Source organism: Magallana gigas, chromosome 1 (assembly GCF_963853765.1).
Source record: "Magallana gigas chromosome 1, xbMagGiga1.1, whole genome shotgun sequence".
Taxonomy (NCBI): domain Eukaryota; kingdom Metazoa; phylum Mollusca; class Bivalvia; order Ostreida; family Ostreidae; genus Magallana; species Magallana gigas.
The window spans coordinates 18,434,123-18,449,463 of NC_088853.1; the positions used below are offsets into that span (position 1 = coordinate 18,434,123).

General features: G+C 33.1%; 1 protein-coding gene across 1 annotated transcript; it reads right to left on the minus strand.

Annotated features, from left to right (window-relative positions):
* Positions 1–1,701: 1,701 nt before the first annotated feature.
* Positions 1,702–12,587, minus strand: LOC105319905 (centrosomal protein POC5). Its single transcript, XM_066084732.1, has 12 exons — positions 12,453–12,587; positions 11,218–11,308; positions 10,560–10,701; positions 9,017–9,160; positions 8,049–8,299; positions 7,422–7,492; positions 5,893–6,091; positions 5,044–5,223; positions 4,074–4,227; positions 3,354–3,553; positions 2,956–3,174; positions 1,702–2,156 (listed from the first exon to the last, which is right to left on the minus strand). The coding sequence occupies exons 2-12, from the start codon at positions 11,293–11,295 to the stop codon at positions 2,004–2,006; spliced, it is 1,791 nt and encodes a 596-aa protein (XP_065940804.1). The 5' UTR covers positions 11,296–11,308; positions 12,453–12,587; the 3' UTR covers positions 1,702–2,003.
* Positions 12,588–15,341: the final 2,754 nt, after the last annotated feature.

Consider the following 15,341-nt stretch of genomic DNA (forward strand, 5'->3'; position numbering starts at 1 on the left):
CAACTCTTGGAATATTATTAAACATATTCTGTTCCTGTTTAATAAGGTTTTGAAATTTTGGTTTAACGTTGCAAAAATGACGTTTTATACAAGAAAAAAAAACCTGCGTCCTAGAACTCGTCGTACAATGTGCACAATATTTAAATTATCTTTGAAATATGAATAGTGATGTCTTGAAGATGCGCAATAAAGTTTCGGAAATTTAATTTTCCTAACGGACTCAAACAATGGGTAAAAAATGACGTCATTTTATTCAAAATTAAAAAATGGTTCCCAAAACTCCTAACTTAATTTTCTTTACAGCCAAATCATCAATTCTTGACGTCGTCGTGCCAATAAATACCGTCAGTTGACAAATTATCATAACGCGTTAATGCGCGCTATTCTTATTGTCTGCTCACATGACGGTAATTATTATGGCATTGAATAATGATTTTTTGAAGTATACAGTCTCATAACTTCAGCGCTGTCTGGGGTCGGTAAATTCCATAGAAGACGAGGTAATAGTATACTTCAAAAAATCAGGATTTAATGCTTATATTTAATTTTTTATTTAATTCTTGACTTATCTGCAAATTTGATTTATGCCTTAAAATTCCTATCTTTTCCTAAGGGTATGGAAGAGCCACAATAACAGCCCCAAGCGTGAACTTTGATTTTCGCTTGTGACGTTGCAGTTTACAGCGTTTAACGTTTGTGACGTCATAATAAAACACGTCATTTTAACCGTTGAGTACCCAGTGATTAGTTGTTGCATTTAGAGGCATTTAAAGATCACAGAATTTAATTGAAAAACACCGTAGAATGTAAATATTAGCACGGCGACGTTTAAAATAAATCATTCAATGCTATAGCAACCGTCAAGCGATAAGCGCGTGCAGTTATTATTGTGACGTCATGAAATTTTAGAATTATAGGTTCATTTTGCAAATGTAAATTTATTTTTTTACTCTTCATGTAGATAAAAACGGTCATTTGACCTTTAAAATGACGAAAAATTGTACAAAATTCAAACGCAACGCCAGGCGTATTGATATGTTTTTAACGTTAGTCTTACTATGACATAGGCAACATTCTTTATACAATATAAAATAATTTTTTAGCCAATCAGAAAGCGTGTTACAACCAGAATTAAATTATTTAAGGAATGAATTCAATATTTATTTGTTTTATACGATATAAAATAGTTTGGGGCAGTTTACGCATTATAAACCGCGAAGCGGTTTATATAAAAGCGTAAACTGTTTCAAACCATTTTATATCGTATAAAACTAATAAATATTGAATTCATTGCTTATAATTTAATTTTCTACTCTTGATTGTAGATAAAAACGGTCATTTGACCTTTAAAATGACGTAAAATCGTACAACCAGAATTAAATTATTTTTGATTGTAACGCCTCATTTGATTAGCTAAACAAATTCATATATATCGTATAACATAACTTGCCTACGTCACAATAAGACGCGCGTGTGAAACAAATTTACATATTTTAACTAATTAATGAGCCTTATTGTCTAATTTAAATAGTAGAAAATTAAATTATAAGGAATAAATTTAATTTCTACCTATGTTATACGAGTATATCATAACTTGGAACAGTTTACGCTTTTTTATAAACCGCTTCGCTGTTTATAAAGCGTAAACTGCCCCAAGTTAACTTTATGTATATTTTAGCCAAAAAAAAATCAATACCAGTAAAAGAGTAATTCATTTATGTACAACCAATAATAAACATTTAGACATATTTTCTTCTAAAGATAATCAAATATCACCTTTTACAGTGAAATTCGTAATATGTTAAAAATTCTACATATGCCTTGTTTTATTTTTAAAAAATCCTTTCATAGATGTGTGTAAAAATGTCATGTGGGGAAAAAAATCAAAAAAATAATTTAATTTCCATTTGAAACTGATAACAATGAATCATTCTAGTCTAGAAATAATTTAAGTGCATAAAATATTTGTGTATATATTTAGTTATGAATAACACAACGTAAGCTTAGTCCACTACTTTTACAGTTTGTAAGTGGGCGGGGCCTGATGACGTCTGTCCAGCAATCTTTCTGTGGGACACACCCCCTTGTGAATAATCTGCTAGGGTGGTGCTCTTTTTGCTGGGGTACTTCACTGCGGTGGCTTTTCCGATTGTTTCCTGCAATAAATACACCGTGTAGATTCACTGCAATAATTTAAAATGTATTTTTTCAAAATTAACTTTTCTTTTTTTTAAGTATTAAAATGACTTTTTATTATAAAATTGGCAAACATTTTGTTCATATTTAAATTTTTATTTGGTTTAATACAGAAATCAAAACTTTTGAACCTTCTGATTTGTCTAATTATGAGGATGTTAAGCCTGAGGAATGCCTTTCCAAACACATTTATTGTAATAAAGAATATATTTTATCTTTAAAAAGTTTATATGTGAAGATAAATCATGTTCTACACACAAAATATCGACCCATCAGTTACTTCACAGACTTTTGAATCCCCCCCCCCCCCCCCCACGGATTAGGATTTTCATGAGTTAACAACAGCGTGATGTTGTTTATATCATATATCTAAAATCAAAGACTTTTATTCAAATTCCAAATAGGGAATATAATTTATGATGAAGCTATGGATTTTTTTTGGATTTACAAAACTCGTTCGATTTTATTCTTATATCACATGCAACATAAAGATTTACCTTGTAATATAATAATAAATACATCAAAAGGTGTCTAACTCTCAATTACGTGAAGTGTCCCCTGCTGTTAATTGCAATTATTACATGTATTGCATTTAATGGCTGACTTTTTTCTTATACAAGGATTGACCTACATAATCATTATATGGCATGCTTGCTTCTATTTACCTCTACCTGCATTAGCAGCATCCAAACATGGCTAGGACAAACTTTTATTACAGAAACAAGGGCCTATGTACCATGTTCTACGCAAGGCTGATACCTTAGAAACAGGTTGATGTCTCTCTACAATAACAGAACTCATGGGCGGAGCCACACCATTGACCCCAAGGTCACCGGGTCGTGACCCCCCTGAGGAGGCAGGGCGAGGAGTTCTGACTCCACCCACCGTGGCAGAACTGGGTCGGTGGCTGTCAATCTTGCTGGTCACTTTGGCTGGAATCAGTTTCCCTTTCTGAGAACTTGTTACCCTTGAAGCCGCCTGAAAATGAGAAGAAATTATACATAATAGAACTCTAATTTGAACATAAAGGAAAAGATTTTTTTTTACTATGTACAGGCTCTTGTATACAAGATTACAAGATATGAAGGAAGGTCCTTAATAAATCATCAAGGTTTGCAGATTTTCAAAAATTTAAGAATAAGTACTTGTGCACTCACCATGTTTGCCTTGGACTGGGCCATACTAGAAAGTGTGGATGACCTTGATCCTTGACTTGTAATGACCTTGGGGGCATGGGCCTCATGCTCAGGTCTTGAGGTAAACACTGCCTCCTGGGGGATGGTTTTTGGGGCGCTGAAGTCTTTGTCCGGCAAACTGCTCTCCAAATTGTCAGAGAGGTCTCCAGAGGGCCTGTTTTCTGCAGATGCGAAATAAAAATTTTTTTTTGAAAAATGATGTTGACGATGATTTTTTCAGTTTAATGAATAGAAAGTGTGATCACTGTGTACATTCCTCATTTGGTATTTCAAAAGATTTCTGGAGCATATCCAGAAACAGTCCTTAAATGCTAGTGATTTTTTATTTCCAAGATAACCCACATCTTAAGCAAGAAAATTACAGTCGTCTCCGCAAACAAGTTTATCTCGGGTACTTTAGATTCCTTACTTTACGCGAGTACTTAATTTCGCAATTTCACAGTTTTTACATCAAATCGGGAGAACATAAAATTGCAAAAGCTGAAATTTTATCACAGTTTCATGTAATTTACATATGTCCGAAAATTAAAAGCGAGAATTTAAAATTCTCACGATTTTACGCAGATATTAATCCTTAAGGAATTTACAGTAAATTAAAGTTGTAATGAATAAAAGTTGGCTAACAGTATAAAAGATGGGGTGTGCAGCCATATTTTTAAAGCTGGTCTAAGAAAAAAATACCTTTCTGGTCGTCCTTGTTGAATATGGTCATGGCCTCAAGGTTGAGTGCACACACGCCGCGCATGAACGCTTTCTTCATGGCCTCCTCATATTGGTCTCGCTGTTTGTGTAGATCACATATCTCCTCGCGGGCTGCACTCAGTTCCTCACTCAACTAAAGAGCAAAAGAGAAAAACTTCAATTAACCTTTCTCTTACAAAGTGGTATAGAATGCCTTGAGATATCAATTTATCAGACAACTTTTTGAAATAACATTCAACATCGTATTCAAAATTTATTTGCTGTTTATAGAAAATCACTCAAGAAACTTGAACTTGGCATGGGACACATTGAGATATCAATGTGGATAGAAGTACAATGCAATTAAAATATTATCTACCTTTTCTTCAAAATTTCATCATCAATCTTAAATTTACAATTAGTATTTTAAAGGTGATAAGGGGCTTAGAGATATCAATGAAAATGAAAGTATGTCATATTCAAAATATCATCCCTAAGGCTTTTAAAAATTGATTAATAATAATTGTACCTTTGGAAAAAAAATTTCTCTGACAACTTTTTCTTCCGTAGTTTACATAAAGAAACACAATAGAAAAAAAACAACCATCCGCACAGATTTATTTATTTACCGCCTAAAAATTCTGGCTACAAAAATTGATATCTTTATTATTTAATCGGCCACCTTAACTCAGTTTCTGATTCAGTTTACTTGTTTCTGATTTATAGTTTAAAACTATTTAAAATGCAAAAAAATAAAGCGGAAATTGAACAGAAAACAGCGCAGAATTTCCTGGATGCGAGAAATTAATTATAATATTATTTGTATAGTTTTATTTTAATACATGCATGCTGAGTCCTATAAAACAAGAAATCATATTGGTGTGGCCTTAGAGGAGGTTGAATAGTCTAGAAATGGCAACAACTATCCAGCCCCCTTGGCCTTAAATCTTATCGTTTGTATCTCGCTTACCGCTGCCACTTTTGCCTCGTAGTCGTTTGTCAGCTGTAAACAGACTTCCTGTGCCTTGGCCTGACACGCCTTCTCTACGCGGGACCGCCATTTATTTTCGATGACCGAATGCCACGCCTCCCACACCTTCTGTTGAAGCCGCCTCTCATGGTAGCGACTCGCAAGCTTTTCGGCAAATTTCTACATGAAAAATTGATGTACAGGCTTAAATTAGGATCATGATATGTTAGTTTAAAAATGTCAAATTCTTTTATTATATTCATATTTACTAATTAAAAGTTCTCACTATTTAAAAATTCAATCAATTCTTATCATTTCCCCGTTTGAGTTAAATATCTATGGTTTCACCATTGTCTTATTGGGAGTATTTTACAGAGTTATCCCCCATTCTTTCTATTGATCAATAATAATCATTTATTAAAGAACTAGAAAGAGTTAAAAAATACTTGAATATTTAGCTTCATATAAAGCCTTTTCTGGTCAATATAGTGAGAGAGCAATATTTAATCCACCATTTTATTCATATTTACAAAGAGTAAAGATATTTTTACTTCTTGAGCATTAAAGACCAGTTTATTCAAGCTTTTATTTTTTACACAGATCCTTTAAGGAGGCAGTGTGGTCTACAAATTAAATCCTCCTTAATTTTCAAATATAATGTCTTTAGCTATAATGTATCATTTATTAAAGAACAAATCTACATATTATAACTTTTAAGTTTGGTGATTTTCCTATATTCCTATTTAGAACTCTCCTTTTAATTAAAGGAGATCAAAACAGTCTACAATTGGACACAACCATCGAGCCGTCTTAATACAGCCCCAGCAGTGTTTTTTAATACAGACTTACCTCCCTTTTGAGGTCTACATGTTGGACCTTCCACTCGGAGAACGTTTTCATGGCGTCCTGTTTGTCCTTTTGTTTACTGAGCGCCTGCGTCAGGTTGGATATCACCTGGTCTTTGCGCTGAATCGACGTCTCGTACGTGTGCATCAGTTCCTTCATTCTCTCTATCTCATTCTGAAGGTTCGCGCGTTCTGATGCAGAACTGCATAAAGACAAGGAAAGACGCTCGTAACATTTATGGAAGTAAACAGAAGAAAAATACAGTCAAACAGGACTGGGCTGCCAAAAAACCCAAATATCTAAAATGGTTGGAATATCAAATTTAATTCTATATATCCATTTTATATGCCTATGGCATTCAAGATAAATAAGCTTGACTGTAAAATCAATCATCGAAATTTATATAGTGGCAGGGTATGTGATATAGGAGATTTCCTCAAGATTACTATGAATGATTTTCATCTACCCCCGTCTAGTGTTTTCTATCCATTTGTGAAAGACTGGGGAGAGAAAACACTTGCATACCTGTTAACCTTTCAAAGCTGCTATATGGGAGAATCTCCCCCTTACCAACTTGGCTAAGGGGGAGATTTTGCGACGTGAAATGCAAATATATATTAAAAATATACCTTATTTTACCATTGTAATTAATGCATTTGCAATCATTTTAAATTTTATTATTTCTATGACTACCAGTGTGCAATTACAACTTGTGTTGCTGTACAAGTTCAGAAAACTATTATTTTGTTTGCATGGTACAATGCAAGAAGTCAATAGTGCCACTTTTTATATTAAGTCTTTCTATTGTTCAGTATTGAACCATCACTGCATGCTGACATCTAGGGTAAACACAGAAAATTTATTTTGCCTATTTTGAATTTGCAATGAAACCCAGTTAAGAAAATACCAGAAAATAATATTCAGTAAAATTATTTTTTGCTTTATATATAGGATAGATTTTTAATTCACAAAACAATTTGAACATGTATTTCTCCAGTATCATTTAAAAATGATCTCTGTTGTAATGTCTATAATGAAGAAATTTGTCTCCCGCGCGGGAGATAGGTTGGATGTGGAAGATAATATATTTTTAGGTCGTTTTGCGGGAGTCTCCCGCGCAATGCGGGAGGGTTAACAGGTATGCACTTGGGACACTTGGGACAAAAATCATACATCTCATGCCATCTAATATCCTATATTTCTGAATTGGAAAAAAAAAGATTTAGTTTCTCAGTCCAAGAATTCAATATTTAGTGTGAAGTGAGTTATTTTATGTTCATTGCAAGATTTTAAAGGAGAAAATGTTGATTTTCCTATTTCAACTTAAAGTTGGAAAACTTCGATTACTCCACTTTTTGAAATAGCAACACAATCTACAACATCTGTGGTCATAAAACTTAGATGGGCTCACTTTTGATCTTAGTCTTATTTTTACAAAGGATTATATAGTGGAAAAGTGAGACTGAGATCAAAAGTGAGCTTGTCTAAGTTTTATGGCACCGGGGCCTGATCTGAAGCCGCGAGGTACTTGCCATTCTTGCTCCCTGATTAGTGTCTGTTTACTCCTCTCCACAATACGAATCTTGGCCTGACTAAACTCCGCCTACAAAAAAGAAATAAATTCAAAAGAATTGGAAAGATTGAATAAATATGAAAACATTGAATTAATATAAATTTTCCTTTCAAATGTCAAACATGATGTTCATCGTAAATAGATTTATGATAAATCTTCCCTCCTCCCTTGTAACAAAGGTTAAAATATATACTTAATTAACGACCACTTTATTACTGTTTTTTGCGATTTTTAGCTGCTGTTTTATTTCTTATGATTTTCATAATTATATCCTAAGTGTACCTTGTTCTTTCATTCCATAGTTTGACTCTCGGCCCATTCGATTTCGATTTCGATTTTGATCTCATTTGATCATATTGAATGAATAGCTTAACAGTGCAACTGAGATCAAAAGTGAGGTTGCCTAAATTCCATGGCCCCAGAGAAAAGAGTTATCCTCCTACGGAGTTCTTTTGCATCAAAAAGCAATGTACACTGATGCATATTTTCATCTAAGTTTTCTGACACTACCTCGATCCACAGAAAAAAAACATAAGCAAGAACAATTGTCACATGTTAGAAAAACAGTACATTGTACATAATTTACCAAAACATTTCTTTTCAGATCTACAGTCCATTGGTCCAGCAGTCCCTCCATCTTTGTGACGTCTGGGTCAATGGACGACATGTATTCTGTCTCTATTGTGTTCTGCTCTCTCTGGAACGACCTTTGACCCTCGCTCCTAAACGACCTTTGACCTTCGCTATGGAATGACCTTTGACCTTGCTCCTGGTTCTCTGATTGGCTGGTGTTCTTTGTTTGAAAGAGAGGAGGCGGGACTCTGTGCTGCTCTTCATCTGAAAATTAAACAAGTATTTACTAATAAATAATCAGTCTCTTTTGCCATTTTGATTCTGATCAACTAGTATGTGTTTCATGGAAGGGAGTACTATTTCTTTGAAAAAATGGGTAAATGAATGAAAAGTATTAAAACATTACATATTCCCAGATACACTTTATATCTTTGTATTATATACATATTACACACGAAATGTATATTATCAAGTTCATTAAATACAACAATTCAAACAGGTCGGACATGTATTGACTGTATATCATTAGTTCATTAACATGCATACCAGTGATTGCCTACGTTACAATATATCTCTCTCTTTAAAAAGATTTTTATTCCTTCGTCTCTGATTTTATTTTATTTTCAATAAGAGTTTCCACTAACAATATGCTCTTGATGGTACATTGGTGTTTTTATATTTTTTAAAAAGAAAGTTTTAATTATTCAGAAGTCATCTACTTCATCAAACTTTCTGCAATATAATTATTTGGAATAAAAAATCAAACATGTTGTTTCAAAATAATAAAAATGCAACAGGCAGGTACTTCATTTTTTTTTGCAAGATTTGCAAATGGGAATAACTCAGTTTTCATATTTTAAGTTCTGATTGAAAATTTAGTAATTCTCCAATTCAAAATTGCAAAACAGTTAATCAATGCAGCAGCATTTTGCCTGACATGGCGGTGCCTGAGAACTGACACATTTACTTTTTTGGCCTTACCAGCAGACATGGCATTACGCGGCGTCTCTTGATCTGACTGCTCGGAATGCTGGGAACCGATCGGACTTTGACCAAAGTCAGGAAGTTGTGCTTCCCTGGTTACCTTGACAACCACCGGTGTTGTGTCTGCATCATCTTCTGATTCTGTGATTAGAGAAAAAACAGTGAACATTTTGTTCTGAACGATATTAAGTCAACATGGCTTAACAAATAATTCAATGTTATGATTAGGTTACTAGGCATCTTAATATTTTGTCTACTGTGTCAAATGCTGCTGCTTTTGTTAAAAATTCATTGCTTTTTTTAAAAAGCGATACCGGTACTTATTTTTTAATCTTCAGGTTAAAAAAAAGCAAATTGCAAAATGCCCCAGAAACAAAAAAAAAGAGAAATAGTGGAATAAAGTACATGTACTAAAACCAGTAAAATAAAGAATTTACAATATTTTTAACGTAGCTCGCGGGTTTGCTGACATCACAGTAGGATTCGACGTAAAGAGTTGACCGTCATAGTAAACTCATAGGCTACATTTTTTTTTTAAAATGACAAATTAGATATTTAGAAGTATAAAGGGAAATATTTCAAAAAGCTTAAATGCAGTTTATTACTGTTTATACAAACATTTATTATGATCAAGTGCTGAAAATTTAAAGATGTCACATACATTGTCACATTTTGTTCTATAAAGTATGAGTGTGCGTTGGAACTCCTCCATTTAAAATCATGTTTTAAAATAGACAAGTAAATTAATTGAACCGTATGCATTAACTTTGCTATTTTTTTTTTTACAATTATAACTTCCGTAATTTTAACTACCGATCAAATTATTGAAATTCGTTTGTATTATTGTATACGATTACAAACTTTTATGTCAGTAGTTGCCTGGAAATTTTTTGCATTGATTGACTCAGAGTTTCATAAAAACAAAAATAGCAATTTTCTGTATCTTTACAGCCTTACATTTATTGCATTTGTGCATTTGATAACATTTACAATAATGTATAATTAGTATTTACATGTTCTAAAATATGTTAATCAGCTAGTCTTGTCAATAAATGCATTTCAATTTTTGGGTTCGCAGACGTAAGGAAATAATGACGTCGGGCTAACGTCGTAATGAAAATATAAGGTTTTGAGAAATCTTTTAAATCTTAAAAGTTGTTTTGCCAAAAATTGGCTGAGAACACATACTGATTATTTGTTATGAATTGATTTTAAATTATCTCCTCTGTTATTGTGTTGAGTATAATTAATTTCGTCTGAATCGTTTAAAAGTTTGGAGCATAGTTTTGTAATGCGTTTCTCGACTCTGATGTGCATTTTACGATTGAAATGGCGTTGCTTGATTTTATTAATGACACTGTATTTAAAACATGGTAACATTATTACCGCGCAGACGAATCTCAAATAAATTTTAGAAATAAGACTCTGAAACCGATGGATCACGCGGACAAATTTTCAAGGTAGGTTTTCTCACAAGCATGTAAACCCGCGAGCTATCTTAATAGGTGCAAGGGAAGGAAGAGGTCTCATGAAACAATACCTTCTTCTCTATGAATCTGTACAAGCTTCTCTCTCGTTGCCTGTGGAAACGACCCTCTGACCTCCGTCATTGTGTGTGGGATTCGTTTGGGGTCATAGTTCGGGATGACCACTGCGTGCTTGAGCAGTTCCTCATATTCCTCCTGATGTCAGAAGTAGGAACAAATTTAAATCAAAACATGCAGGGAGCAACAAAGCATCAAACTGTCAGTTTTCAGATCTGTCAGCATTTCATATTTTATAATTATGAACATAACAGTTTCCAGACAATTAATTCAATTTAACAGGATAAGTGCTGTTAAAATAATGCAATTAATACAATTCTTGTTAAAATTTAGAATGTCAAGTTCAAATCACTGATAAAAAGTGATTATAAGCAATTCAAAAATACATGAATCTTACAAATGAATTTTCAGACCTCTGAGATTTTTAAATCTTATAGGTACAGTTGCATTTCATTTAAATCTTTCTCAAATTTGTTCAAACAAAATGCATTTACATGAAATGTAGCTAGCAAACCATCATAATATAACCATGAAATTCATTTGAAACAATTCACTTCAGGTAGCACGAAGCTATTTTTATAGTAGCATAAAACCATCTCATTTGAAATTCCCACAATGTATTGGGCAGTATGCTGTGATTATTTGGAAACCTACCATCAATCTACTGGAAACGGAGCTTCCCGGGGAATCTGGAGGAAGTTCCGGAACACTGTCTTCATCCACTGATGACATGTTACTACTGGGTCTGCCAAAAATCACCAGAGATTAAGAACATCATAAATGTAAATGATGAGTAATGACCACTTGTCTTCAAAATAATTTTCAAAATAGTCAATTAATAGAGTGTAAAAATCTGAAAACAGTTGAACAAATAAACTTCACCATTAATGTATAAATCATTACATATGCCAATACTTGATGGTAGACCCAAGATTAATCAATGAAACAATGCACTATCACTTTAAAAAAGTAAACTCGAATAAAATTCTTTTTAAAAATTTCTGTTCTCCCAACTATACTCTGTCCCAAGATATCCTTATTCACATTTTTGCATAATAATTTGATGTTTGTAAACACCTGGCTCAGGGTTCAAGCGATGTTCATTCAAAAGTATGAAAAATTTCAAAGATAAAACGCCCGTCAGCTTACCAGGTTTCAACACATAACTAAAAATTGTGAAGTCTACGAGGATTTTGTATTTAATACAGCAAGCCCAGATGATGACAATGAAAAATTGTGCAAGGTATTTCGAGTGACTTTTGAATGGAGAAAAGATGTAAACATTCCCGATTATAAATCTCCGTAAGAAATCTGTTTTCGTTCTTTTGGTTTTTCGTGTGAATAATGATGTGTCAATGAAGATATATCCCTTTCATCAAATTCAATTGCACTTCTTTTACAGTTATGTATATTTTTATCAAAAATCGTCCAAATGTGCTGCATAAATATCTTGGGACAGACTATAGGCATAACAGACCACAGGGGCTCGTCACGAAGTTTTTTCAACCTTTTTTATATACCACCTCTATACTATAAAGTGTATTTTATAGTATAGAGGTGGTATATATAAAAGGTTGAAAACACTTCGTGACGAGCCCCTGTGAACAGACTATAATTTGTGTACAGATGTGTACACTGCTGAATACTCCATGCATAGAGCTGTATAAAGTATGGATCCTGGCAGGAGAATGTACTTTTTTTTTATAAAATGTGCACTTTTATTTTAAAAAATTTAACCATTCAAATTCTTTTCATTTTTGAGAGACAATAAAGTATTGGTGAACCACTGTTGTGAACATGTTTTAACACGCTGCAGTGCTTCGTTAAATTCCCCCTTCTGTATAAAATAAACCATAATTTCTAGAAACACAAAGTTCAGTTGCATTTACCTGATGAGTATCGAATAAAAATTATCAGAATTAAGAATGCAATCAATACACAGGATTATTCCATTAATTCAGAGTTTCGTGAGCCGCTGCTGTGTGCCACCATGTTTTGTAAACAACATTCAATTTCGCACAAGCTTTGTAAACATGGATTTGATTGGCTGTTAAATATCACCTAAATCATGAATTGTCAGATAAGTCAAACTATTCCCGGAAAAGATGTGTGTATGTTGGGGGAGGGGGAGGGGGGGGGGTATTCATCTTTCTTATTTATCCTTAAACCTTTATTTAATAATTTGGAAAATGAGTTTAAATTCTTTAGTATAATAAAATTTTCTATCTCTTTCTGATGCTCATATAATTTCTTGCTCACATTCACACACACTGAATTCAAGGTATCACACAGGTAATTGTTTTCACTATATAGCACTATAGAGGGGAAACATTCTTAAAAATCAGTTTGTATTCCTCATGACAAAATATTCGGAGGAAATGTTATTTGTTACCTATCTCATCAGCTAACACCATAAAAAGGGCAAGCGATACTGCATTTTCTCAAAATATCTAGCTCCAAACAGGTCTACCCTCAAAACCACGTGTTTTCCATTTGTATGTAAACAGACTGCACACTCCCCAGGAAGCTGCTGCATGTGCCCTGAAAGAAGTAGTCCCTGTGAAAAAAGATCATCACCTAACAAAATACATGAAATATCCTACTCAGTGGTACAAAAAGTTTTAAAACTGAGTAAAGGAAAATGTAAAAAATGCAGTCAAGGAAAAAAAATAATTCTGAAGTATATATTGGCCGATTACCGGTGTGATACCTGAAATGTTGCTGTTGCTGTACATGTAGCTCCACGAGAAATGATATTCACAAACTCACTGCATGGCTGCTATTGATTCAGATATATGTTTAAATAAAAAAAAGAGAATGGGCATAATTTATTGAATCCTTTTTAATGCTTATTTATAGAATAGAATAAAATCATTTGACGAACGTTGAAGAATAGAGGATTATCCCCATAAAAAATAAAGAAGAAGAAAGAAAGATTGTATCAGGCCTACTATTCTCAATGCTGGGAAGCCAGTCCGTCTTTTAATTTACTTTATCTAATCTAGGGCTAATCTGCCGAAAGGGGAGGGGAGATTACCCCACCCCCCTCCCATGTGAAACTGATCCAAACACTTACTTACAGATATATACAGTATATTCGCATAGTAACTTGAGATAGACTTAAACAAACCCAACATCTCCCCATCCATGAAGAAAAATCCTACCTATTGGGTAAATTTAAGTCAATGTAATAATTAAGTCATTAAATATAACTTAATGAAGGCAGATACAGTGATGTCTTGAGCAAGTAATTAGGTGATATGATCATCAGTCTTATTCATACACCCCTTAAACGCTAAAGTCGTCATTTATTACGAGTTAACGTACACTTCAACTTGTCACAAAAAGCGTTATAAAATATTTAAAAGTTTTGTTGTAGCCAAAACATTTTCTGAGTTAACTTGGTAATAGAACTATTTACAAAATATAAATGTATCCTTTTTTTTTTTATCTTTTTTTTTCATTTAAAAAGTATTTTCCTCGTAAAATTTATTTTATTTTGTTTATTTTAAATTTTCGTTTTTGACATTGCGCCGGGTGTCGAATTTGTGATCTAACATGCTTTCATTTCACTGATTTAATTTTAAACCATATTTAATTTCAAAATATAATCTGAATGCAAATTACTTGAACCCCTTCGATAAACTGAATAACGCCACTTGTCTACGTTATTTTGGGACAACCCTCGTAAATACAATAAATTCGTAATTTTTCTTAATTTCAATTTCTTTGTAAATGCATCATTTTTCCAATAGGATAGGGGCGTGCAATGGGTTTGACATCCCCAACTGGTTCGCGGAACTGAATCGAAGGACAAAATAATTTCAAATGTTGCAAAAATGTGGGGCCTTGGCTGGTACATGCATATATATACAGGTCAGGACGCAAATCAATTCGGTCTTTCAATTTGGAAATCATTTTCATAATAGATATAGACTTTTGAAATTTGAACACAACATCTTCTGCATACATCTTGATTATTTACATATGCATGTAGGGAGCTAAATTCCATTTGTTAAGTATGAATGGGTGTGTATTTCCTAAAATAATCCCACCACTATATATTGATTCTTCTACGTTGACATGGTTAATTCTTTTTGCTCTTAACATCTTTAAAATTGAGGATCTTTCGGAGGTTTTTAACGGACTTCCCACTGTAGCCCTCCGACCCCTTCCCCTAGCTAAAGAAAAAAAATCACGCCCCCTCCCAATTGGATCTGCACTGACCTAAAATTATCTTAAAATCTCTATATTTAGTATCTCAAAATAATAAAATTGCAAGTAGACCTAATTTTATTTTTTGTTCCTCATTAATCCAAATTTTAATGTGACGATTATTTTTTAAAATAATTTCATCCAATGTCAACGCGGGGTCATCTGCCAAGAAAACGTGAAACTAAACAAAATTTACCATAATATTTATATATGCATACCAGTAAAATGACGGAAAAACCATGGAGATCTCAACGCATATCTCTCACGATCACATAATATTATGTTTGATGGGAATAAATTTCTTTCGTACATGTTTTTGACATGTAACAACAACTAACAAATCATATTTCAGTAATCTCATATATATGTGCATATATTTCTCTTTATGTCACATATCTGTCATAACAAATATGATGGCTGTTTTTGTAAATTGCACACAGAGTTCATTGCACATGCATGTTTGCTTGTATTTGATCGTTGCTAAGCCTTTAGTTGTCTGGTTGTTTTATGATTGGTGAAATCTATCATATTTCATATTAATAATGGTCAATATTTTGTCAATT